General features: G+C 39.2%; 1 protein-coding gene across 12 annotated transcripts; it reads left to right on the top strand.

The window, feature by feature from the left end:
* Positions 1 to 4,446: 4,446 nt before the first annotated feature.
* On the top strand, positions 4,447 to 27,343 carry LOC114709005 (zinc finger protein 709-like). Of its 12 annotated transcripts, none has more exons than XM_037198986.1 (7): positions 8,561 to 9,167; positions 14,320 to 14,359; positions 18,230 to 18,285; positions 22,800 to 22,926; positions 23,105 to 23,165; positions 23,951 to 24,162; positions 24,278 to 27,343. In XM_037198986.1, exons 3-7 carry the CDS (start codon positions 18,283 to 18,285, stop codon positions 26,488 to 26,490), a joined length of 2,616 nt encoding a protein of 871 aa, XP_037054881.1. In that variant the 5' UTR covers positions 8,561 to 9,167; positions 14,320 to 14,359; positions 18,230 to 18,282; the 3' UTR covers positions 26,491 to 27,343. The 12 variants fall into 12 exon arrangements, with proteins under 12 accessions (XP_028748456.1, XP_037054881.1, XP_037054900.1 ...); XM_028892619.2 differs by lacking the exon at positions 8,561 to 9,167 and adding an exon at positions 12,278 to 12,354; XM_037198984.1 differs by lacking the exon at positions 8,561 to 9,167 and adding an exon at positions 12,361 to 12,641.
* The last annotated feature ends 583 nt before the right edge of the window (positions 27,344 to 27,926 follow it).

Raw genomic sequence — 27,926 nt, forward strand, 5'->3', positions numbered from 1 at the left:
ACAGGAAAATGTGTAGAACTGATGACAGTTCTTTCTTCAGCAGTCCTTTGTGAGGGACCTGTTGAAGTTCTTGAGAAAGTCTCACTTTTCCGAAATAAATACATGGTAGTGTCCTTGAATGGTGTTTTTCACTGTTGACTTTTTGTAAGCAGGTAAAACACCATGAACATTTCTATGTTAATGGAAATCTTTTGGTATTGAGTTCAAGCTTTCAAAAGTATGAAGGATCTATTAAGGTGTATAATTGTTTCTGCTGATCCCTTTACTGAATTTTTCTGGGCTCTTACTTTCCTTCTATGGTTTCTTTATGATTGGAGACTTTTGAAATAGAACTAGCTGCTTTATCAGCTTGCCATAAGCCCAGTGGGACTGGGACAGTTTGTTTTGATTTGGATATGAAATTGTCCACAAAAAGTCTTGTGGTTGGACACAGATTTTTATCCTGTGGCTCATGATTTCTTACTAGGTTGCAATAACTGAGATTTAAAAAACAACTGGTAACATTTAAAAGCTTTGAACACAGTCATTAGAAGTTCATACTTATATGTGCATTGATTCTCATATGTCTCTGACAACATTCATTCATGTTGCATCATGTGATTTAACTGTACCTCCACTTTGTTCTCTTCATGCAACAAGTGTATTGCATGTGATGTCATGCCACACAATGCCAAGTAACAGCTCCCCGAAGCACCCGAGCTCACACACAAGACCTGCTGAATGTTGCAATTTGAAATGCTTTTACTAAATAACCAGAGTTTTCTGCTCTTATGGAAATAGTGATTTAATTTTGGAAAACAGACTTTTCTATTTTCCTAGTGTCATTCATCAACATCTAAGTAATCTGTCTTTATATTGTATAGTATAGTGTGGCTTTAAAAATTGCTTGAGTTACTGACTTGTATTTTATTAAAAAATCATTCAGTGATTATTGGGTTGCAATAAAGAAAAATATTTTAACAACTTATGAAATGGTTCTAACTGTATTTCTGCCTTTTTATACTGATTTACATGATGTTCTCCATATTTGACAACTATAAAGCCAAAGTATGAATTAACTCACAACAACCTTCTCTATATGCTGCATTATCAAATATTCAGCTAATATTTAATCTTTTATATAAAATAAATATGCCCATTTCATCAATATACAGATTTACTTTTGTGTTAATAAATGATAAAATATTATATTCACCAAATTTTTAAGTATATTTATTTGATTTATTAGCAGTAAATGCATTATTTGAACATGCACTTTATATACCTATATACTTAGGATTACATTATAATTTCTTACATGAAAAGAGTCACAAATAAAAAAAAATTAATCTGGTGCTCTCTAGCTTATGGCACTGTTTTAGGGCCTTTCCAAACCTTTGACAGGTATGGCCTAACTAAAGTTAAGTAGCTCCATGAAAATCAGGCTTTCAGAATTACAACCATGACCCAGTTCTTGGCTATCTTTCTCTGTCATTGTACCATTAAGGTGAGGAGATATAGGCACATAGTCTGGCTACTATGGAGACATTATCACATTGTTTTCATTCCAAGATAGTCTGTATCACTTTAAACCACATCAATAAATATTTCCATAAATCCATTAGTGTATTATTTTTGACAGGAGAAAGAGAGAGGGAGAGGGAGAGGGAGAGGGAGAGGGAGAGAGAGAGGATGAATATGAATACACCAGGAACTGATGGTGCATTGTAGAGATCTCCCACATAAAATTTTCTTTCTGCATTGTTTATTTTTAGAGATTTTCATTTAGTTTAGGTTTCCTCTAGGTTTTTGGATCAGAGCAAAGGTTAGGTTTAGATTTTAGTTGCATTAGGGTTAGGAATTAAGGAGTTATAGGGTTGGGTTAAGGTAGTGTTAATAGGTAGTTAATGTGATAGTCTCCATTGTAATCTTTATGACATTTAGAATAGCTATGGAAACAAATCCCTCTGGGCATGTGTGCAAGGGATTCTTTAGACTAGGTTAACTGAAGTAGGAGTAACTACCCTAAAAGAAAAGTACCTTTTGAAAATGATGATATAGGAATCAGTGACTGACACCTGAAATGACTGTAGGAGGTATTGCCCTAACTCTCCAGTACTCCTCTTCCTCGGTTACTTGATTTTAATTAATTTTTAAAAATTAATTTTAAATGAATTGCTTATTTGGTAGGACAGTGCCCAGGCTTTCCTCGTACCCACAGTGGTCTTCCTACTTCTATGTCCTGAGTGCTGGATTGCCACAATCCACAGCATGGTTTACCACAATCCAGCTTAAATGGTGCCTTCTTACCTAATTAGTAAGGCATTAGGATGGTCAGACAGAAAGTGCAATTGGGTTAGAGGAAGAGAGAGAAATGCAGCTTTATGCTGCTTTCTGTATAATACAGTTCTTTTCAGGGACCTTCACTTGAGTGAAGCTGGGATTCTTGACTGCATTGTCATAAAGAACTCTATCAATACAGAGCAAACCTGGGTTTTTATTATTTGTGTGTGTGTGTGTGTATGTGTGTGTGTGTGTGTGTGTGTGTGTGTGTGTGTGTGTGTGTGTGTACATGTACATGCACGCGCCTTGGCATCCATGTGAAGCTTAGAGGACAACTTTACCTTCCACTGAGATTGAGACAGGGTCTCTTGTTTGCCATTCCATACCTATGATTATCTAAGGATGTCTCTAACTCCTATGTTGTCATAGGTACACTGGGATTACAAACATGCACAGTTGTATTTGGCTTTACCTGTGTTCTGAGGATGTGAACTCAGGTCCTCAGTTGCAGGGCAAGCACTTTTACCCACTATAAGCCATCTTTTCAGCCCTGCAGTTTATTAAGAGATTTATTATGGTCAATCCACGTGAGTCTATTAAATGGGTAACAGAATTTATTAAGGTATAAATTGAGGAAATAAGCTCACGATTACAGAATGGAGTAGACAAAGAAGTCTGATCTGACTGGGAGCAAATTCACCTCATAGGCAGGAACAGGGAGAAGGGGCATGTGACCCTTCTCCAACTCCTTATAAGAAAGAGGTCACTACAAGGCAGGAAGCACCACCTCTTTTGGGCCATATAGCCCAAGGTCATGGGTGGAGCAAATACCACCACAGAGATTTAAACATAAATTTAAGCATAGATATTAGCAAGAAATGCACCTCAGGAAAAGTGTAGGCTTGTCAAGGGGGAGCCACACTTAATTGTTAAAACCTTTGTGACTTCTGAAGTTACATCTCCAACAGTTCATAAAGGACTCCTTTTCTCTCCATTTTAGCAATTGGGATCATGGGTTGTTTCCTGGAGTGCCTTGGATGGGATTAGAATGTCTAGCTGTTACAGACAGCAAGGTGTGGTCCTGAATTCTTCCATCCCCTCTTAGATCTCCATGCCACCCCATGCCTGGCAGGAATGATATTATGAAGAGACATGGATGTCTATCTCTTTGGCCGACAGACTATTGAAACAAATCAGAATTTTTCCAGGAATCTCATCCTAGAAGAAAAGGCTGAGGATAACAGGAGGAGGAACTTGTCTATGTGAGAAACATTAAGTCTGACGTTCTACCATACTGTCAAGACAGGAAGTGAGAGTAGGGAGGAGGGTGGACTACACCTCAACCTTGGCTGGACTGCTTAGTTAAGCTTATTGCTGGCCTTCTACTTTATCCTGTTAGTAGGACCTGAAGATGGACTAGGGAACAGTCATTCCTCTTCCTAGTGTAAACCACTTTGAATAAATCTTGTTCTATTTTCTCCTCCCCTCTCCTCCCCCTCTTCCCCTCCCTCCACCTTTCTTTCCTTTCTCATACTTTATTTTTCTTTCGCAAGGTGTCTCTATTCTGTAGCTCTGGCTGTCCTAGAACTTGCTATATAGACCAGACAGGCTTCAAAATCTCAGAGATCCACCTGCCTCTGCCAACTAGGTGCTGGAATTTAGGTAAGGCATGTGCCACCATGCCTGGCTGCTTTTCACTATTAATTTAATTCTTGTTTTGTGGGAGGATGAGCAGCAGAGGCTGTTTCATTAGGGTAGTCAGGATACAGCCCTCATTCCTTAAACCCCACCTCTTCCTTCTCAAACTCCCCTTACTCCCTTTGTCCCTTCAGCCCCAGCTGCCCTCTGACTGTTTCCCGCTTCCTCCCTTTACCCTCTGAAGGAAATCCAACATGAAAAAAAAAAAAAAAAAAAAAAAAAACCCGGTCCTTCCAGAGGACGGGAGAGACTAATGATAAAACCACCCCCCTCACGCTGATCACAGCCGGCACAGGAAAAAAAAAAAATCCTCCAAAATGGCTCCAGAGACAAACTCTCCTGGTAGAGACCACTCTCTCTGCCAGGATCCCTCTCTTCCCCCAAGCAGCGGCCTGGGCTCCCACCATGATGGGGTGGGGGAGGGAAGAGACACTGGCTGGGCTCCCATAAGGAAAAGAAATCCTCCAAAACAGCTCCAGAGGCAAACTCTCCTGCCCAGGCCACTCTCCCTGCTGGGATCCGCCCACTTCTCCCAAGCAGCTGCCTCGGCTCCCGCTGTGATGGGGCGGAGGCGGGGGAGAGCTCAGGCAGCAGGTAACAGAAAGCTCTACAGTGAGTCCTGTAGGCAAGGGCTGCTCCAGGGACCCAAAGCACCGCTGAGAGGGCTAGGCAGCCTGTAAGCATCACGGGGCCTGGATGAAGCATGTTTGGAGGCCCCAGCTTGCTCAGAAAGCAGTGAAGTAGAGGCTCGGCTGCATGGGAACTAGGCAGTGCCCTGTGCTAGGGCTGTCAGTGAGCACGGGCGGCAGGTTCTGGCTGGGCTCCCATATGGACAAGGGGCAGAGCTGGCGGGAGCTAAAACCTGATCAGGATCTGGCTCCAAGAATAAAATGTCACTCCCTATATGAGGCTATGATGTAAAAGGTCAGTAAACTGTATGATTTCTTATACCTACAAATACTGAATTTAAAAGTTAATTCTGGTTAACTTTCATCTTAAAAATGGCTAATGATTCTGCAAACTGCTTCTGTCTATATATATAGACAGGTATGTGACTTGGAAATGTAAGCAAGCTTTAACTGTATGTATGTATGTATATATATAACTTGGATCCAACTATATATATGTGTGCAAATAATTATTGATTTTAAAAATATATATAACACCTAAGTACTTATGTCTTTACCAAGTGTTCAACAGCAAGTTTCTAAAAAATTTAAATAGATAACAACATATGTTTAATAAATAAAATGTTTGATAAATATTAAAGCTACACATCAATGCTTTTACACAGGAATATACCTTGCTCTGACAGCTAAACTTTGTAATTTAAGATTTACCTATGTAAAATAATAATAATTTTAAAAACATAAAAGGATCATAAAGAACAGCTAAGGTTTACAAATATATGGCAGGACTAAAGTTTCAAAAAGAGTCTGGTTGCAGTGATAGACCTTAGCAGTTTAAAAAAAAAAATGCCACTGTCAGGTGATAATCACCAAAATGCACCAGCCATAATAAAATAAAACAGACAGGCTATGTATGTGCTGCCAAAGGTAGGGTCAAAGAAATCATCCAAGCCTCTGAATAAAGGAACCAAAAAGATTATAAATGAGTCCTAGATATTAAACTTTAAAATTGTTTGTACTCTGGAGCTTGGTTTTACTTTATGCCATGTTTTCTCCCCCTTAAAGTAAAAAAGGTACTTTATTATTATTACAAAAGACATTTGAGAGATCTTAATCTTTTTAAAACAGTTTTTATAGTTAAAATGTTTCTCCTTACCCAAGGTACATTCAGGCTTAAAAATGTTGTCTGGCTTCCTTGTATTTGCTAAGTTTGTTAAACTTAAGTTATGTAGATAAGCTGATACATATATTGATATTTTTTGTTTTGGTTTCTTTACTGAACCCGTATTTGATGCTAAAAGAGCTTCAACTTAAAAGCATTGTTTTTAATAGTCAGTCATGAATAATCAAGTTTCTTTTTAATTGTAGTCAGGGTAAATAAGTACTGATATAATATTACAGAGACAAGTTTACTCATTTACTCAGTCCCTTGCATATGTTTTCAGGGTTGAGCTTAAAACAAGTAATTAGAAACAAAGTTTGTCTATTCAGACATCTAGACGGCCCTCATACTTCAGAGATCTGCAGAATATTGCATTTAAATGTTGATCTAAAAGTTTATTGTATCAGACAGGCTTTCAGATCCTAGCAGTGACCCAAGGTCTCTGAAAAAGATTACCTATGAGGCACCACAACCTCTCTGCCTGGATTATGACAACGCTGACCACAGGGCAAGATGCCCCAATGCAACGCCTGCTGCCAGGACCCAGCCCAGACTGTGGACAAGCGGTAGGGCACTGAAATTAATTGCACCCTTTTGCCTGGTCGAGGTCAGTCTTCTGTGTCCCTATTCCACAGGAAAAATACTCTGCCTTATGGGCCTGATGGCGGAAGAAGATTGATGCTGTTCTGACTGGTGCCTCCAATGCTATGGAGACCTGGTTAGGGATTGATCCCTGTAATTTATAGGATTGGATGCTTCTTTTTTTTTTTTTTTTTTTTTTTTTTTTTTTGGTTTTTCGAGAAAGGGTTTCTCTATGTAGCTTTGCGCCTTTCCTGGAGCTCACTTGGTAGCCCAGGCTGGCCTCGAACTCACAGAGATCCGCCTGGCTCTGCCTCCCGAGTGCTGGGATTAAAGGCATGTGGATGCTTCTTGGTCTGCACTCAGATATAGTTTATCCTTCTCAGATCTCTGACAGTACTGATGGCTAGCTCTAACTTTGTCAGCATGGCAGAATCAGACAACCAGATCCTTCTGCAAGGCCATAGCTAGCTTGTTAGCTCACTTTTAAAAAAATGTTCTAAGGAATAAAAGTTTAAATAAGTCATAAAGGTTCAGATATGAGTCTAAAATAAAATATGTTTCAGATTACTTTCCTGTTCTATGGTTCAAAGCTTAACATTTAGGAGTCCTGATGAGCTGGTAGAGCAATGACTACTTACTGTTCAGTCACAAGCTCAACATTTTAGGTTTATTTTAGATGTCATCTAAATATGTCTAAATGTAAACCTATGTTGGACCCCAAAGTTTAGGGTCTCAAGTGGGCGCCCCAAGAACCCAGACTCCAGTCCAGTTGATGCAACAGCACGAGGGATTTATTGAAGCTTCTGTACAGAAGAGCAAACTCTGCTCCTAAGAGCAAGAGCCATATGGGGGTTTTTAAAGGAAAGAACTGCAGCCATATGGGGGTTTTTAAAGGAAAAACCCACAAAAGCCATAAGATTATAATTCCCATACAATTTTGTTTCACAACATCATGGTCTGGTTACAGAGTGATCACAGAGGGGGTACAGCTGCATCAACAGGTACATTTTTTCTGAAACCTCAAGGGGGGTATCAGGGCAGGAGTGGAGTTTACACAAAGGTCACAGTGGTCCTTCCTGGAACACCTGCTACTATCCCAGTCACAGCTGAGCACATCTCTCTTTTTTTTTTTGATATATATTTTTTATTTTACAATATCATTCAGTTCTACATATCAGCCATGGGTTCCCCTATTCTCCCCCCTCCCACGCCTTCCCCTTACCCCCAGCCCACCCTCCATTCCCACCTCCTCCAGGACAAGTCCTCCCCCGAGGACTGCGATCAACTTGGTAGACTCAGTCCAGGGAGGTCCAGTCCCTTCCTCCCAGACTAAGCCAAGTGTCCCTGCATAAGTTCCAGGTTTCAGACAGCCAACTCATGCAATGAGCACAGGACTTGGTCCCACTGCCTAGATGCCTCCCAAACTGATCAAGCCAATCAACTGTCTTACCTATTCAGAGGGCCTGATCCAGCTGGGAGCCCCTCAGCCTTTGGTTCATAGTTCATGTGTTTCCATTCATTTGGCTATTTTTTTTTCAATAATTGAGTAAAACTGAAATTTATTATATGCCACAGTCGTCCTAGGGACCTCCATGCTATATATATAGCCTCTATGGTTCTATGGGTTGTGGTCCGATTGTTCTTTATTTTATATCTAGAATCCACCAATGAGTGAGTACATACCATAACTGTCTTTCTGGGTTTAGGTTACCTCACTCAGGATGATTTTTTCTAGTTCCATCCATTTGCCTGCAAATTTCATGCTTTCATTGTTTTTCTCTGCTGAGTAGTACTCCATTGTGTATATGTAACACATTTTTTTCATCCATTCTTCTGTTGATGGGCATCTAGGTTGTTTCCAGGTTCTGGCTATTATAAATACTGCTGCTATGAACATAGCTGAGCATGTATCTTTATGGTATAAATCAGCATTCCTTGGGTAGATGCCCAAGAGTGGGATGGCTGGGTCTTGAGGTAGTTCGATTCCTAATTTTCTGAGAAACCGCCATACTGATTTCCACAGTGGTTGTACAAGTTTACATTCCCACCAACAGTGGAGGAGTGTTCCCTTTGAGCACATCTCTTAACAGAAATCTTTTTACATTGTTACATTGTGGCAGGGGTGGTTGAACAATGGCTGAGTCAGCTTGCTCTTTTTAGTTTCTCATTTCCTGGGGCTTGGAGGGTGTAAGCCTGAAGGGTTAGGGTCTTTCATTCCCGCTATAAACAATATTGTTTTCCTTTATTATTGAGTCTGTTATAACCACATCAAAGGATTAGGGCAGAGTTCTGTCCTTATTTTAAAGATGGGGAAAGCCAGGTTCACAGAGATAAATGGTTTAATACTAGAGTTATGTATAACTGCTCTTCTTATCCCTCCATTCTAGTGATTCATTAAAGTTGAAAATGAAGCCACCTTTATTTTCACCCCACTTAAGCCAGGCAGGGTGACAGGTCTGTAATCACTTGGAAGGTTGAAGCAGGTTTATGAAGATTTAAGGTCAACCAAGATACACAACAGAGTAGGAAGGGTGGCATGCACTCGCAGGACTTAGATTGGCACTGGCCAAGCTTCCGCGTTTGTCCGCCCACCTCCCCGGGCCCCCCTTAGCAGCTGACCGAGCCTTTAGTCCAAAGCTGGAGACTTGAAACCCGCCTGGGACTCAGATGGGGAACCAGTGATAAAACTCAGGCTCCGGAAGGTCCTCCCACTCTCGAGTTTTCATTGCTCTCCTGGGCTCCGCCCCGCGTCTCTCTCTTGCCAGTGTCTGCTGTGGTGTTCGGGATCCGGCAGTGTAGGCGTTGATGAGTGAAGGAGGCTGCGTGCACTCTCGGTGAGGAGCAGGGAGGCCAGGGCACTGGCCCTGTGAGGGGCTGACTGACGAAGGCGACAGCTTAGCTCCAGGTCGTGGGGGTGGGGAAGCGAGCTCGGTTTGCGACTACGCTTTGTGTGGTCCCCTTGTGTGGCCACAGGACGGACGGAGGCGACAGCGTCTTTGGCGCAGGGACACTATGATCCGGATACTCCCCTGCAGCTCCGTTTGCTGTCCCTGCACTCTGTCTCCTCCTGTCCTTGGAAACCCTGCTGTCTCTTCCTGTCCCTGAGGATCCCTTCTGAAAGATTTCCAGGCCGGAATTAAAAAGAACTCCCAAAGACCCTTAGAAGAAAGACGCTGTCTCCATCTGTACCCAGTTTCAGCAGTCTCTTGTCTCAGTGTTCCTGGCCTGAACCTTAGGAAATCTGTCTGTCGTAGGCCCAGTAAGGAACAGGATTGTGTCTTCAGCCCTCTCTGTTGCAGGGCGTGGAGAAATTGCCCTTTGTGCAATTACTTCCTGTGTAAGGCCCAGCATAAAGATAAAGAGAAGTGGGAGCCACAGTCTCGCAAACTTGTACTTCCCAGTGAGAATAGCTTTGACTTCAGTGTTAGAAGGTTTGGGGTGAACTTAGAAGAGTTAGTGCCCGTATTTGGTATGGGGCTTGTTCTCAGGATAACAGGTTTTGTGCATTTGTGTAGAGTATGTGTGCTCTGCAGTGGGGAATTCTTTACGAAGTATGACTCATTTTTCTACTCAAACTTTTTACTCTGTGGCTGGCTGGCAAAGGGTTGGGAAGAGGATGGGGAAAACTTTTCCAGGCTTTCACGACTACTGGGAAAATCACTTTTTCTGTATTTTTTTTAATGAGTTTCCATTAGGCTCCTTCATGCCTCTGAATTTTAAGATTGTTGTCAAGGCCTTGGAGAATAGATATTTGGTACTCTGCAGTGTTACTTTATGGGTTTTCTAAGTGTGGAACAAAGCTCAGTCTCTAGATAGTGAAATAGTTCATTAGTGGATTCCAAGAAGGTGATTTACCCCGATGGTGGAGTAGTGGAAACTTCTCCAGAATGTTCTGTAATGCTTTGTCTAGCTTTTGATTTTTTTAAAAAAATTATTTTTATTCTTTGAGGAGCTCATACATTATTTTTTGATCATATTTAACCCCCTCACCTATCTCTTCCCAGATCCACATCCCACCTAATATCGTTGTAATTAGTGCTGCCAACAGACTCTTGTTTGTTTTGAGAGAAGATGAGACTTAGAGAGATTCACTTGCCTTTGCCTTCCTGGTGCTAGGATTAAAGGCATGCAGAACCACTTAGGACTCCATTGTTGTTTGTTCTAAACTTTATTTGAAGATTTTCAGTTGAGCTATAAATAACATCTGGGTTTTCAGATAGTTGAATACAAACTCTGATATGTGTGTCTTTTTACTGAGTATAGATGTGTGCTACTGTAACCAACATTACTCATTTCAAACAGAAGTCTGTACCCATTTGTATCACGAAAGCAAGACTTCATCACATTATTATTGTATATCAATAGATCCTATTGTGTATATGTTCTTCTCTCTACTAATACTGTATAGTACAGCAAATGCCTCTATAGTAAGCCATCATTACATCCTGGGAATAAACACCTCATTTGTAATTGTCTTTATATGCTGATCATTCCATTTGCTAGTATTTTGTTAAGGATACATGGAATTCTTTAGCGACAATACCCTGTAGTTTCCTTTTCCTGTAATGACATTGTTTGGCTTTGAGTCAAAGTGATAGTGGTCTCAGGGAATGAATTAAAAGGTGCTTCCCCTTCAGTTGTTTGGAAGAGCTTGTAGAGGGTCTCTTATGTCTTCTTTAAATATGTGGTAAATTTTACCAGTGAATCCATATAGTTAATCATTGGAGGGTTTTGATGGTAGATTCTATCTTTCATTGGGTGTGTTTTCTAATTTTTCTTGATTGAGTTATGGTAGAAATCTGTGCATCACATCTAGGTTATTGTTTTTGGGTGTGTGTGGGGGGCTGGAGAACGGACCAAAATGATTGGATTATATAGGGAAGCTTGGCCAAGCATGGAGAAGTTTAGGGTAGGGGGCAGGGTATGGAAGCCAGGAGGACCCTGTAACACGTGGGAGAACTGCGTGGCCAGGTTCAATTTGATATGTGAAGTAGGCAATCAATCATTTTCCCCATGGTTTGAGACATATAGGTAACAATAGGTAAGCATTTATCTATTATGTTTAGATTTGAAAAATCAACTTTAGGCTTGATTAACTCAGAGGTTCAGTGCCCTAACTGTTCTTCCATATGCCAGAGTGTGTTCCTTGGCACTCACATCTGGCAGCTCACAACAGCTTGTAACTCTAGCTCTAGGGTATATGATACACTACACACACAAAATATAAAAGTCTTAAAAAAATCAGCTGTTGATATTGGTGCCTTTTTGTTTTGTTTTTTTATGAGGAGGTTGAGTTTTTGTTTCTGAATTACCCATTTCATAGATTGTTAGTTTAATTTCTATTTTTTTTCTAAACTCATTTTTTTCCATTAATAATTATTTTTCTCTTGGAAATGTCATTTATTGACAGTTGAATGTAACCCAGTGTAGCCTTGAACTGATCGTCCTAGTGCTACATCTTACTAGGATGAAGGCTGCTTACATGCCACTATTTTTCTGGCTAAAAATGTGTAGCCTGAGAGAGAAGGTATGAGCAATCCTAGGGGTGCCTTACAGAAATTGCTTATCAGTGGAGAACTTCCCAGTCCTTTCCTAATTTAAACTTGGGTACATTGGGTACTGCTGTGAGGCATCACTCCTTGGGCTTTGTGTAACGGGTTATATGCTAACACTAGCTATCCTGTGACCAGGAGGAAGGGCAAGGAGTGCCTACTGAGTGCAAAAAGTCAGCTCTGGTAGCTAGAAGCAAGGTCCATTTAAATGCAAACTTTGTCCAGCTGCCTAAGTTTTTGAGCTCAGCTTCCTCCCTAAAGGAGCTCCTCCTGTCACTCAGGCCGCGCTAGCCAATCAGAGTATTTAAACAGACAGTCCAATCGAGGTCTCCGGCAGGCGGTGAGGGCGGGTTCTTTCCGGCAGCTATGCTGTAGGTTTTCCATGGCGGTGGGAGGTGTGAGTAGGCTTCGCCGCGCTGGTACCGGGAGCTGTGGGCAGAGCGTGGGCGAGCTTGGGAGCCGCACCATGGTGAGCGAGGCGCCACTGTCCCCAGACGGGGAGGAGCGGCGTCTGAACCGCGGGAGCTGGTGTGGCAGGGCCGCCTCGGGGTTGGGGCGGGGCAACGTCGTGTGAAGCCAGCTAGGCCCTGGACCCGCAACTCTGCCCCTCAGCCGCGGCCACGTCTGCGCAGAGCCCTGAGTAGCAGGAGGCTCCGCCCTGTGACAGAAAGCTTTGCGTAGGTGATGTCACAGCTGTTCCGAACGCTCACAGATCTCACGTTCCCTGTGATGGGACTAGTTGCGAGCTAAGTCAAGGTGGCCTAGTTTCTCTGAGTTATGGAGTTCTGATGTTTGCATTTCCTATTTAGGTTTCGGTTCTGCTTTGAATTAGTTTTGTGGAAGCTGTAAAGTCTGTCCAGTTTTTTGTTGATAATGTTTACTTTACTGCTTTGTTAAATCAGTTACTCTATTTGTGTGAGTTTGCTTCTGGCTTTTTATTTTGCCTATTCCTTATTTGTGAAATACTGTACTAATTTGATTATTGTAGTTTTATTGGAAATCTTAGTCACATAGTGTACTGTTTATGCTTCAGTATTGTGTTAACTTTTTTCTTTTTCTTTTTGAGACAGGATCTCGTGTTTCCTAGGCTGGCCCCAAACTTTATCTTAGCTGAGGATGACCTTGAACTTCTGATCTTGCTACCTAAACCCACCTCCACAGTGCTGGGATTAAGGGTGTGTGCCTATATGCCTTACGTTGTTTTATGTGCTTCTGGGAAAGGAACCTATGGCTTCATAGTAGTCAAACACACTACCAGCTGTACTATAGCCTCAGTCCTTTGTGTTGACCATTCTGAGTATCTCTTGCCATATGTTTAGATAACTTTGTTATTTTCAACATAAATTCTGAGGATTTGTATTGGGGTGTATTGAATCTGTAGATCATAAATTTTGAAGCTTTCTTTCCAGGGTCATGGAAATCCCTACACTTATTAAGTACTTTGATTACTTTTTCATTAAAAATGTGTAATTTTTGTCTATAGACTTAGTTACATTAATATGCAAATATGTCTCACTTAGCTTTGGTGCTATATACGCTGTGTGGTGGTTTAATATCACTCTTAACAATCTCAATAGTGCTCTCACTTTTCTGGCAGTGGTTATTTTGTTTGTTTGTTTGTTTGTGTGGATTTTCATTTGCAATTACTAGTATGATGACATGATTTTTGCTATTTAACTTGTCAATTTGGTGGACTACATTTTTAAATTTTTCGTTTTTTGAGTTGATGGGGATTAAAACATTTATTTGCATAATGCTAGGCGTGTGTTTTACGATAGAGCTTTGTTTACAGTCTGAATTTTAAGATTTGAATTGACTTTCTGTTTCTGCAGCATGGTTTTGTTATATACTTTGTTTCCAGATAGGCTTTTACTCTGCAGACCAGGTTGGCTTCAAACTCTTGGTAATTCTCTTGTTTCAGCTTGCCCAATGCTGGGATTACAGGAATATACAACCACATTGGCTCTGATTCTTTTTAATAATTTAAAAAGTATACTTGAAAATTCAGGTTGCTAATGTTTGTCAAGAGTCTTTGCATTGGTCAGTCTTTAGGTTTATGTGTTTTTGTTTTTTCTCCTATGTTTTAGTGTTACAGTAATGTTGAACTCCAAGTTTGAACTAGGATGTGTTTGCCTTTTCAGAGGAAGTTTTACAGAATGAGTGCCTTATCTTAATTGTTTGGAAAAATTGATGATTGAAATAATTTGAGTCTTGTCTATCCTTGTTTTGGGAGTTAGTGATATCATTTCTTTAGCACCTATAGGCCTACTCATACTGGCCATCTCTCTTTGTTTGCCTTTTGATTGTTTATTTCAGAGAATTTGTTCATTTCTTCTAGGTTACTAAATATGTGGTCTGGAGTTGGTCCTAGGATGCCTTTATGGTTCTTTTAATCGTCATGCTAATGATGGCCCTATTTAATTCTCTCATCCAGGTACTGACCAGGCCTGATCCTGCTTAGTTTCCAAGATCAGGTGAGATCAGGTTTGTTCAGGGTGGTATGACTGTAGATGGCCCTCTATAATTGTATTCATTACTCTTTTTTAAAATGTGGCTGTAAGGTTATCAGTTCTATGAATATTTTTGAAGAGCTAGGTTTTGGAGTGATTGGTTGCCCCTGATTTCCTATTCACATTTTTTTTTATTCTCAAATTGTTATTTTCCTGTGCTTGATTTATTTCTTCTTTCTATAGCTTCCTATTATGGAAGACTAAATGATTTCTTTTTCATCTGTTTTCATTTGTAGTGTATGTTTTTATTGATTTAATTCCTCCCAAACATGGCTTGTGCTTTGTGGCATAAATTTTCATAGGTTATACATCAAATTCTATTGAAATATTTAGATCTGCTTTCCATCTGGTACTTAAAACTTGGGTTTAATATCCACGTTTTTCAGTGAGCTGCCTTTAGTTTAGAAATTCTCAGTACCTAACCATAAAGGTGCCAAAATTCAGGGGCACTTGCTCTCTCTCTTTCTGTATAGGGTGAAAATGTCAGGGTGACTACCCTGGGATTTGTATTAACTTTTCTTTTTTTTATGATTTTGTTATTTATTTTTATTTTATGTGCATTTGTGTTTTGCCTGCATGTATGTCTGTGTAAGGGTGTTGGATTCCCTGGAGCTGGAGTTACAGACAGTTGTGAGCTACCATGTGGGTGCTGGGCATTGAACCTTGGTCCTCTAAAAGAGCAGCCAGTGCTCTTAACATCTGAGCCATCTCTCTGGTCCCAGGATTTGTAATAAGTTTGTAGTGATACCTCAAAATATATCCTGTTTCTGTGTTGGAAGGAACTTTATTGGCTCAGTCAGGAAGATACAGTAGGGTTTATCACTTAGTGTCTTGAGCTCCTTTACATTACCATAAATGTCCAGGACAAGCTTTGATATATGGTAGGAGAAACTTACCTCGGAGACAGCTACTCTTATTATCAGCATCTAAAAAATCTGATCTAAAACAGTTCATAGAATAGCAGTACTTGAGACACAGAGGCAGGGAGATCTCTGTGAGTTTGAGGCCAGCCTGGTCTACAAAACAAGTACCAAGGGCAGCCAAGGCTACACAGAGAAACTCTGTTTAAAAACAAAAACAAAAACAAAAAAAAACAAACCAAAAAAAAAAGTAAACTATAGTTCACCTAGTTAGCTAAAATAGAAACACTTGTCATTTTTCAATGGAAAAAAGAGAGGATCAATAAATCAGCGAAGTAGGAAATGTTTAGACAAAAACTATCAATTGGTTTTCCATCAATTCTGGCTATCCACTTTGAAGTGTTTTGAAATATGAGGAAATCTAACTAATGGTAATTTGTCATGATTTCTTCAATAGGAACATTGATAGTCCTTTGTGTGTGTGTGTGTGTGTGTGTGTGTGTGTGTGTGTGTGTGTGTATGTGTGTGTGTGTGTTGTATTTTTTTTCTGTGGCGGGGGTTGTAACAGGGTCTCTGTATGGACCAGGCTGGCTTCAACTTAGATTTACCTGCCTCTGTCTCCCAAGTGCTGGGATTAAAGGTATATACCCCTGTGCGTAGATTTTTTTTTCTTACCATGCTAACCTAATGGGCAGTCTGTTTTAATTGGAATTTAATTCATCTAAGAGAACAAATGACAGAACTTGACAAAGTTTTGGACACCATCAGGATTGGTACTAAATTCTTAGTTTCCATTCTGATACTGTGGTAAAATACTCTGTAAAAGCAACTTTAGAGGAAAGGTTTATTCTGCTAACAATTCCAGGTTATAGTCCATTGAGGGGAATGCAGAGCAGAAAATTGAAGCAGTCACATCCACACTAGAGAGCAGAGGGAGAATGAGTATATGCATACTCAGCGCCTTTTCTACATTTATATAGTCTGGAGTCTTCTGCCTAGGAGATGGTACCACCACAGATGGGTCTTCCTGCCTCAGTTAATATAATCAAGACAGTTCTACACAGTTGTCCTCAAAGGACAACCTGATCAAGGTAGTCCCCTCATTGAGGCCTTCATATGAGGTGATTAGATTGTGTCAGATTGGCTCTTAGAACTAATCATCCCAATGACTAAACATTTACTTTCCCAAACCAGAAACCTGATGTAATAATAAAATAATACCAAATGAAAGTGTTAGTCACAAATAAGAGTTACAATAACAAAGGCTAATCTTTCCTAAAATCAGAATTAACCATGCTACATAAGGTTTGGAATTGAATGAAACTGGCCAGAAAGAAAATTAAAATTAACGAATTGTTTCAAATATTCCAAAACATTAAAAATTTTGTAGAGTACAAACAATTTTAACAATTAGGAACCAGACTCAGTCTACTTAAAGAGTATGACTTTGAGTCAGAATAGTCTGTTTTGGACTGGTGAGATGGCTCAGTGGGTAAAATCATGTGCTTTATAAGCCTGATGACCTGGGTACTAATTCCTGGGCCCCACATAAAAACCAGATGTAGTGGTACATGTACATAATCCTAGTCCACATATGGTGAGAGGGTCGGTCGAGACAGAAGAATCCCCTAGAAGCTGGCCTGGAATATGTAGTGAAGTAACAAAAATAAGACATCCTTCCTCAAGTTGGAAAGCAAGGTCTAACACTGACTTGATACATGCATGCTATGCTATGATACATGCATGCTATGGTAATGGTGGATATTTCTCAGACAGTAGCATCTCGTATGGTCTGGAAGGTCCCCATAGTACCAGAAATTTAAGCAAGGTCCTCCCTGTTCATAACTTCAATCAGACCCCATAAGTAGGAATTAGGAAAGCCAGCTTTAAGTCTCTTGGGCCTTGCTACCCATAACCCATATAATAACCCATAAGCAGGAATTAGGAAAATCAGCTCCGAGTCTCCCAAAAGAGTCATCACTCTTTAAGACTTAGTGATGTCAGGTATGTGCTTTCAGCCTTTTATCTGTATCTGTAACAAAAGTCATAATAGTTAAAGTGGCACCACAGCATGCCTTTTCCAAAGACAGGTAAGGAGTATGACAGTAGCAACCAGAAAGATGGGAAGAATAGAAGGTATAGGAGCTCTGAGATAATGGGATAAAGGAGTAATATGGGCATCATAACTGAAAGTAGGTGAGTCCTTGGTTGTGACATAGTTTAAAGCTTCCTGGAGGAATAGATTTAGGATAAATTCTCTAAAATGACATAAGGAAGGAAGGGCTTGTGTAATTGGAGAATCCAGAAAGGTCAAAGGAAAGACACTGGGGGCTGCAGGTATGTGAGGAAACCTTGGGTTTCATTGGAAGAAGAGATAGAAATCTCCAAGAGGCTCACAGGAGTAGCTTTTTGAGCTTCTGTGGGTAGAAAAGCTTTAATTGTAGACAGATAACACATAGTCATAGGTTCTTAATTTTTTTGAGGTTGGAAATCCATAGTTAGGGTTTCTGGGAAGGCGCCTTGTGCCTACTGATTATAATATCATTTGCACGGGGATTTGTAACTTAGAAGGGGGAAATCTTAACGTCCATATGAGATTAGTCTCTGATGAGTTACAGCAGTGTTCTGATGTGAGGTAAGAGGTCTCTTAGAGAATAATAAATTATCTGTTTACTGAAGGAGCCTATTCCTTTATGAACATTTCAAGGAAGAAAAGTTTTCTGTTATAGCAAAGAGGTAGGGGCTGCCCATACGTCCTGAGGCAAGATACTCCAGGTGAGTTGTTGAATATCTGTGTCAAGTGGTCCTGCTATTGAAAGGCAAATAAGAACTGAGTCTCAGTGGATTGGAATATAGAAAGAAAGCATCCTTAAAGTCTAAACTGTAAAGCCAGGTGGTGTTGGAATATATTTTTCCTTACAATGTAAGCGGCCTATGAAGTGGTTGGAATCACAGTTTAGTTTATGTCTCTTAGGTCTGGGGATGTTCTTTAGGATCCATCTGACACTGACAATATAAGAGTGGTATATGGTAAGTAATATGGGCATAACCCCATAATGGTCAGGAATTTGTCTACAAGAAGCTCTAAACCCTTTGAGGTTTTATGTTTTAATTTTAGTTTTAGGTTTGAATTAGGCCTTTGAGGAAAGTTGTTAGAGTCTTTAAAGACTTGTGACAGAAGTGACTGTTAGCTTCTGGAACTAGAGATGCCTCACACTTAAAGGGGAACTTATGAGATGTAGGGATGTATAGTAGAGATAAGGGAGGATATTTGGGGCTCTGGACATTCCTGGACATTTATAGGGCAGGGGATTGGTATTATGAATATTTTAGGGTCCCAGGACCCTTCAGATGTTATAAATGGGACTGGAGGTCGGATGCAATGCCCCTACCTAGGAAGGGAATCAGACATCTGGGTAGAACCAAAAAGCGAATGAAAAGTTGTTTATCATACACGTTAAGAGAAGATTAAAGTATGTTGGTTAGAGTTTGCCATTAATGCTAGAGAGGAAGATTGAGGACAGAAATGTTAAATGTTGTTGAACCAGGTATGTGTTCACACGGGTCTGATCTATGGAAGAAGACATACTTTAAGGATGTCTTTAGCCTTTCCAGCTGCAGGGGAAATCAGCCTCTCGCAGGACTGAGACAACTTTCTTTAGCCAAGGTCATTTTTATTATTATTCAAATTTACACTTCTAGCAAGTTGATTTCCATAGTCCCAAAACATGCTGATGAAGCCAGAGGTAGAAGGCCAAATGCAAATACTCTATTAAGGAATATCATGGTTTAAGGAATATCATGGTGTGTGAATTTTTCCCAAGCAAGTTTTGCATATACTTTGTACCCTTGGGAAGCTCTCAGGCAAAATTCACATAGAGGGCAACAAGAGAAACCAAAGATAACTGCTAAACAAAAGGTGAATTAGGGTTAGGTACTAACTCTTTGGAGCCAGACCCAGGTGTAGTTTAGTGGGAATTCTTCCATCAGTTAAATCAGAAAGATAATGGGGGGAGGGGGCATTATAGCTCCTATGTTGGTAGTCTAGTCATAGCCCTTGCCATATATCTTCAATAATCTGAAGCTCATGCATAGAGTCCCAAGGAAAACTTGGGAGCCTGTATAACCCCAGGGTCATTTTTTCAAAGGAGAAATTTCCTTATTGTCTAGGACCAAAGTAAGGATATCATCAATTTTCATGTTTGACCCTAGTATGAAATTTTTAGAACCAGGATGGCCCACTCATGAGAGGGGGGCAGTTATGATTCTAATGGCCCTCCAATTTGCAATTTAGACATAGTCTCACAGGAGGTTTATTATAGCTGGATTATTTTATGCTTTCACAGCTGAAATACTGTGATTGACTACAAGAATAATCAGAGTGGCTCATTTGTTCCAAAGCTAAGTTAGTTCCCTTAAACTGAGAAGGGTGCCTTTAAATGGAATACTTGGACTTTCTGAAATGGTTAGGGAATGGGAAGTTGCCACAGAAATCCATTTAATCTCCTGGTTTGACTTTTCTGGCCTTTGATTCTTTTTAATTACTAAATAAAGCCTTGAAGGCTGTATCTGTCTAGAAAATAGGAAAGGAGTTCAGTATCCCTGTTCTGAATTTTGAAACATATCTAATATCTGAAGAAGTTTTATAAAACGTACAGGTAGGTTGCCTTTGGCTCTCTTGTCTCTTAAGACTCCAGGTTAGTGTATTGGTGCATGATTTCAACCAACCTGTATTAAAATGAAAAAAAAAAAAAAAAAAACAGGGTTCTTGGGCGGTTCCTTTGTTATGTTCCATAACATAGTTATGTTAATTGTTAATGAAGCTGATAGCAGCCTTTTCTTTCTAAGATACAGGGAATCATGTATTCCTGAGGGTCCTTTTCCCCATTGTCTCCCAAGTAGGAATTCTGATACAATTATTTGGGTTTCCTGTCAAGGACTGTAAAGGAACATGTCTTCTCTGTTATCCGGGTTAAGACTATGGCTCTCATCAATTCAGCTGTCTGCTAAAATGTAGGTATGAAACCTCTTGTACGCATATAGCAAGTGGTTAGAATGATATAAATAGGGACTGGAGAGATGGTTCATCAGTTAGGAGCACTGGCTGCTCTTCCAGAGGACTCAGGTTTTATTGCTAGCACTCACATGGAGCCTCATAACCATCTATAACTCCATTCCAAGGGGCTCTAGTTCCCAGTTATGTTCTCCATGGGCACCAGGCATGCATATGGTGCACATACCTGAGTGTAGGCAAACATACATATAAAAATAATTAAAAAAATAAAATGTTGTAGATATAATGTCTAGATTAGGTTAAAAAACTACAATTAGCCTTTTGAATTCCTTAATGAAGATAGGAATTTTGGGCAAATTGATCATAGTTGTTAGATTTGGGGCATATCAAATGGGGAAAGAGACATATGCCTAGATGGTGCTGAGATCCCCACTACCCACCTCACCAACAATATATAGATTTGGTTTTGGAGACAGGGTCTCACCATTTAGTTTTGGCCTGGAACTTGCTATATTGACTCAAATTCAGAGATGGGTCTACCACTGCCTCTTTAATACAGGGATTAAAGGTATGTACCACCACACCCAGCACAAAGAATATTTTCTGAGGGTTAGAGTGTAGCTTTTATTTGCTTCCTGTGTTCTCTATGTCAAACTCTTAGGTGAGTATGTGGGAGGAGAGTGTATCTGGGTTAGGGGGAAGAGTTGTGGGAGACTTACAGATGGAGAGAGAGGCAGTTGTCAGAACAAGAGAAATAAAGTCTCTTAAAATTGTAGACTACAGTTAGCTGTCTTCCCTCCTCCCCCATCAACTTAAAATACCAACAAAAAATTCCTTTGGCCTGTTCCTATCAGTTGTGAATGGGAAGCATTTCTTTTTGCAAGGGCCCAAAAGGACTTCCTTAGCTTGTCCTGTCATGGGAGATAGTAGTCTGGGCTGAAGCTTAAAGGCTTTTGGACCTTGTTTGAGAGTCTCCTAAATCAGATACCTTTAGCTGACCACCAGAAGCACCATAGGTAACAAAAGAGTCCCTTTGTAAGCCATCAAAATGCTGGGTGAAAGAGCATAGGAAGCCAATAACAGTCAATCAAAAGGATTACCTAAGACATGCATAGACAAAGAGTTTATTGAAATACAAAAGGAAGCAATAAGCCCACAGAGGGAGTTGTGTAGATGAGAGGGTGAAGGAGTTCTTTTCCTAACAGTTAAGGGAAAGTGATTTGATTTTATATTATGTGGTTCGTATCTGGGGGGATATGTGAATATCTTACCTTGTAGAGTAGTAAATTTTGCAGTTTGTTTTTTTCTTTAAGCTGTATATTTTTTATAATGTGCCACTAAATCTCCAAAGTATGGAAATCTGCTTTTGTTTTTGGCCCTTTGTGTCTACAGAGTAGTTTGAAAGTCTTTGGCATATGCAAGGCAAGCCATCACTTTACTGTTTAGAAGGCTGACAATTGCTAAACACTTGGATTAGGAGAAAGCTGGAAAATTAATTATTGGTGACTGCTAATAAGTGAGTTTTTAAATTTCCATTGATTTTGTAAAGGTATAATCCAAAAGACGTGACATTTTGGTAACACGTCTCTTTCCTCTCTCTTTCACCCTTTACTATCTCCTTCCCTCCTGAAATGGGAGCCTTGATACTAATCTCCCAAGTAGCTGGTACTGTAAGCACATGTCAACATATCTGACTACCTTGTATTCTTTGTAAAAACACATGCCATCTAATTGTGTCATGTTAATTTTTTTGTTAGAAGCATCAATCATTCTAGCAGTGGTAAATTCTGCATAGTATAAATTACCTTTGAGGCTTCTAAATGTTTTCTCTTGGTGTAATCACACAGGATGGGCTCAGTTTCTCCACTTAACAAATGACAATATATATGAACTGTTGTCTACCAGAAAAACTCAGTAGCCTTATTGCCCAGATCATTGGGGGCAGGAGCTGATTCTCTTGTTAACTCTGTGTGTATAGAACATTCAGAAAATTTCTGTGTTTATGTAAGTCATTTAGGATAAGAGAACTGTTGTTATCATTTATGTTAGTGGAATGTCTCCCATAATCTTAGTTTCCACAATACTAGTAAAGCCCACACTTTGTGTGTAGAACTATATAAGTACAAGCAATATCTTGACTGCTAACGTTAGCTCTCTTCTGAACAGCATTTGGCAAAACTCTTGTTATTTCCAATACCATAGATCCACTCTAGAAAGAAAAAATGGGATGACCTAGCAGCACATTCAACTCCCAGGCACAGTAATAAGGAGTGTTCCTACCTTGTGGTTTCTTTTTCTTTAATCTTCCCCCTCCCCAAGAGTCAGAGTCTCATAGTATAGTCCTGGATGATCTAGAACTCTTTGTTGCTGTCTCCTTTCTTAATATCTCAGGACTAGCACTAGAATTTCAGTTTGATTGAATAAGTTCCTGAATACCACAAAATTATATGGACTTCTTATCACTTGAGTTTAAATCTCTAGATCTATTAGTCTCATTTGTTCGTTTCTGTATATATTTGGGATGTTTTAGGATGTTTTGGCCTTTGAGGATGTGGCAGTGAAGTTCAGCCAGGAAGAATGGATTTTGCTGGATCCTTCTCAGAAGAAGCTATACAGAGATGTGATGCTGGAAACCTGCAGTTACCTTACTTTTATAGGTAAAAATGGTACCATTTATTTTGTCAATGAACAAGTGTTCCTTGGTTCTATGATTTGGAATTTGAAAAGGGAAGAAACCAGTGAATAAACAGGTATGGGTCCAGTGTACATCAAATCCAGAAACTCATTTTTCTGTAATTTCTAATAATTTTTTATTTTTCTGGGTCTACATTTTAGGCATCAAATGGGAAAACCAGAATATTGAAGAGCAGTGCAAACATTCTTGGAGATATCTAAGGTAATTGGCATATATAAGTGGAAGAAAGTTTTCCTTGAAAAACTCTTAATGTGTTATGAAAATTTATAAACAAAACCAAAACCAAAAGTAGCTGGAGGGAGGGCTCATTGTTTAAGAGCACTGAAGGATCCAGGTTCTAGTCCCCACACCTACTTGATGACTCACCACCTGTTACTCCACTTCCAGGGCATCCAATATGGTATACAGACGTACATATAGGCGAAACATCCATGCACATAAAATAAATAATAGTGAAATTTTAAATTAAAAAAAGCCAGATCTTTAAAATTTACTTATCATTAGAAACATTTCACCAGAAAATATATACTTTAGTGTTATATAGTTGAAAAAACAGTTCACTTGGAAACAGCACAACATACATACACATATATAAAGATTTATTTATATATTCCATTTATGTGGTTATTTTGTCTGCACATACATCTGCATACCAAAAGAAGGTATTAGATGCCATGAGAATACATGCATCTAATAGGCAGTTTAAGTTACCACCTGGGTGCTGGAAATTGAACTGAGGACATCTGGAAGAGCAGCCAATTCTCTTAACTGATGAGCCATCTCTCCAGCCTATGGGGGCTGTTTTCATAGTAGCTCTTTAGGAGCATGTTGTTGAATCATCAGTCCATTTTGTTTGAAACTATTGAGATGGCAAAAACATACACTGATTTCTATTAATAATGTAAGTCTAAGACTAGAGAGTCATTGGTGAAGCAGCCATTGCTAACATTTTTATACTTTACTTTTTTTTTTTTTTTTTTTAACAGAAATTATATGGTAGATGCAGTCTATGAGGATAAAGAAGGAGGTCATCGAGAAACCTTTACCTGGATACCAAATCTTCATAGTAGCACAAACATTTCTACTGGAATAAAACCATTTGAATGTGGTGTCTGTGGAAAAGCCTTCATTTGTCAATCAGCCTTTAATGAGCACATCATGTCTCACTTGGGGGACAAACCATCTGAACACAAATATGGTAAGAAGCATTATAAATCTAAACAATGTAGGGAAACCTTGAACTCAAAGATATTCAATGATACACAGGTACCTTATAAAAGTGAAATGTTTTAAAAAAATTTTTTGTTTTCCAGGTTCATTTGGAATACAGCAGCAAAGTCACAGTTGTGAAAAATCCTGTAAGCAATGTGGAATGGCCTTCATTTGCACCTGTTCATTTTCTGTAGATGGAAGAACCAACACTGAAGACAAATGTTATAAATGTACACAATGTGGTAAAGCTCTGAGTTCTTCTAGTTCCCTTCAAAATCATAAAAGAGTTCATACTGGAGAAAAACCCTATGAATGTGAACAATGTGGAAAATCCTTTAGACATCAAAGTTCATTTCGATTACACAAATTAACTCATATTGGAGGGAAACCCTATGAATGTAAACAATGTGGGAAAGCTTTCAGATGTTACAATTATCTTCGATTACATGAAATTTTTCATATTGAAGAAAACCCCTATGAATGTAAACAATGTGGGAAAACCCTCTGTTCTCCCAGTTCTCTTCGATTTCATGAAAGGATTCATAATGCAGAAAAACTTTATGTATGTAAACAGTGTGGTAAAGCTTTCAAATGTCAAAGTTACCTTCGAATGCATGAAAGAACCCACAATGCTGAAAAATGTTATGACTGTAAACAGTGTGGTAAAGCTTTCAGAAGTCACTGTTCCCTTCAAAGACATAAAATAGCTCATCCTAGGAAAAAAACTTATGCATGTAAACAGTGTGGTAAGTCCTTTACTTACGCATATTTACTTCAGACACATGAAAGATTTCACACTGGAGAGCAACCATATAAGTGTAAGCTGTGCAGTAAAGCCTTCCTTTGTTCCCCTCTTCTTCAGAGACATAAAAGAACTCATACTTGGGGAAAACCCTATACATGTAAACAGTGTGGTAAATCCTTCGGAAGTCACAGTTCCCTTCGATTGCATGCAAGGGCTCATACTGTAGAGAAACCTTATAAATGTAAGGTATGTAGTAAAGCGTTTTTATGTCCTCCTTTCCTTCAAAGACATGAACGAGCTCACATTGAGCAAAAGCCTTTTGAATGTAAGCAATGTAGTAAAATCTTCAGGGATTGGAGTACCTTCCAAGTACATGAAAGATCTCATATTGTAGAAAAGCCCTATAAATGTAAGCTATGTAGTAAAGCCTTTTTTTATCTCTCTTCCCTGGAAAGACATGAAAAGATTCATAATGGAGAAAAACAATATGCATGTAAATATGCATGTAAACAATGTGGTCAGTCCTTCATTTTTCCTTGTTTACTTGAGAGGCATTTAAGAACTCACACTGACGGAAAACCCTATGAATGTAAGCAGTGTGGTAAAGCATTTAGAAGTCTCACTTATGTTCACATACATAAAAGAACTCACACTGAAGAAAAACTGTATACATGTAAACAGTGTGATAAAAGTCTCAGTTGTCCCAGTGCTCTCCAGTTACATGAACTAACTCATACTAGAGAAAAACCCTATGCACGTCTGCAATTTGATAAAACCATCAGAAAACTCAGTTATTTTCAAGTATCTGAAAAGACCCATACTGAAGAAAAAGCTTATGAATATAAGCAATGTGGTAAAATTCTCGATTGTTCAAGTTCCCTTCAGCTACACGAAAGAATCCACACTGGGGAGAAATCACATGAATGTAAACAATGTGGTAAAACCTTCACAATTCTCAGTAGTCTTCGAGTGCATGAAATATCTCACAGTAATGAGAAACGTGGTAAAGTTTTCAGTCTTAGTAATATACATGAAGGAAAGAAAGCTGAAGGAAATCCATCTGAATGTAAGCAGTGTGGCAAGTCCTTTGTTTCTCGATATTTACTTCAAATGCATGAAAAGTCTCATTCTGCAGAGAAACGCTATGAATGTAAGGTATGTGGTAAAACCTTCATTTATCCCTCATTTCTTCAAAGACATGAAAGAACACATACTGGAGAAAAACCTTATGGATGTAAACAATGTGGTAAGGCCTTCAGAGTACAGAGCTCCCTTCGATTACATGAAAGAACTCATTCTGAGGAAAAACCTTATGAATGTCAACACTGTGGTAAAGCCTTCTGGCGTCTCCCTTCTCTTCAAGTACATGAAAGAATCCATACTGGAGAAAAGCCCTTTGAGTGTAAACAATGTGGCAAAACTTTCAGATGTCACAGCTCCCTTCAGAGACATGAAAGAACTCATAGTCATGAAAAACCATATGAATGTAAACAGTGTGGTAAGGCCTTTAGATGTCACCGGTCCCTTCAAAGACATGGAAAAACTCATGCTAGAGAAAAAGCCCTATGAATCTGAATAGTACAAAAACTTGTAGACTTTATAATTTCCTTCTAATATTTGAAAATACTCCTGAGAAAAAAATCTGGTAGTTTAAAATGAGGTGAAAGCTTCAGTTTTTGTTTTTAAACCATAGACTTATGGAGAAAGAGCTATCAGTAATATATGTTAAGATGTTCAGTTCCAAGCTGGGCATGGTAGTGCATGCCTTTAATCCTAGTACTGGGGAGGCAGAGTTGGGCAGATATTGGAGTTCCATGCTGGCCAGGGATACACAGAAAAACCTTGTCTTAGAAAACAAAACAAAGATGTTCAATTCCATTTGAAAACTTGGACACCTTTGGTGGAACACCTTAAGAATGTAATGTGAGGATACCTAATTTTTCATATGTCCTCTTTGGTAATGCAAACAGGTAGCTTTTATAAGAATGGATGTTGGGTTGAAACTAGTTTGAAAAGTAAAGCTTGTAAAATTTTAACAGTAAAAGTCATGAAGACTATTAGAAGTAAATTTTAAGTATTTTGAAATCCTGATGAAAATTAACCTATAAAGTTCAGATTTTTATAACATAAATGTAATGTTATATAGATAATGAATATATTGTGTTTATAAGGAATTTGCATTTAATAATGGTCCTAGAAAGGCTTGGTGGTACAAGCCTGTAGTGCTAGCTACTTAGGTGGCTGATGGAGGAGAATTGCAAGTTCAGGACTTGCCCTGTTTTGCAATCAAAAGCTGAAGAGTACTGGAAATGTTCGTTAGGTAGAATACTTGCTGGGCACACATGCAACTATAAGTTCTGTCCCCAGTACTCTCATCAAAAGAATAAGAATGTCCCAAAAAAATGAGTTGCCATTTCTTTTAGAGGCATATATTGAGGTAAAAATTCTTAATAGTCTTCCAACAATAGAGGTAGTTTGTGATATATAGTTTAAGCAATTTCATAACTGAAGATCATTGTGTGTTGTTGCTTTTCCTGATGCTGTGATAAAATATTCCAACTAAACAAGCTAGGAAGAGTTCCTGTTGCTTCAGAGGTTCAGTTGTGTTGAGTTGTGTCTCAGTCTGACAATGGCACAGAAGTCTCAGCAGGAGGAGTTTTTTGGAGCCTGTCTCACTGTATGTGCAGTCAAGCAAGGAGTGAAGAGTACTCATGACTTCCTAGCTTTCTCCCTTTTATTGGCTAGAGCCTGAACCCAGGCAATAGTGTCACCTCCTTCAGGGTGGGTCCTCCTGTCTCAAATCCCTTACAAGCAAGCTCAGAAGCTCATCTCCCAGGTGATTCTAGATCTTAAGGTAATAATATCAACTATCACAAATATAGTATAATCTCCTACACACATACTATATAATACAGTATATATTATACTGATTGTTTTAGGGAGGGGTAACAGTAATTATTTAGGAAACTGAAAATATTTGGTGTAAATATATGAAAGAGTAATGG

This window comes from Peromyscus leucopus, chromosome 1, assembly GCF_004664715.2.
Source record: "Peromyscus leucopus breed LL Stock chromosome 1, UCI_PerLeu_2.1, whole genome shotgun sequence".
NCBI lineage: Eukaryota > Metazoa > Chordata > Mammalia > Rodentia > Cricetidae > Peromyscus > Peromyscus leucopus.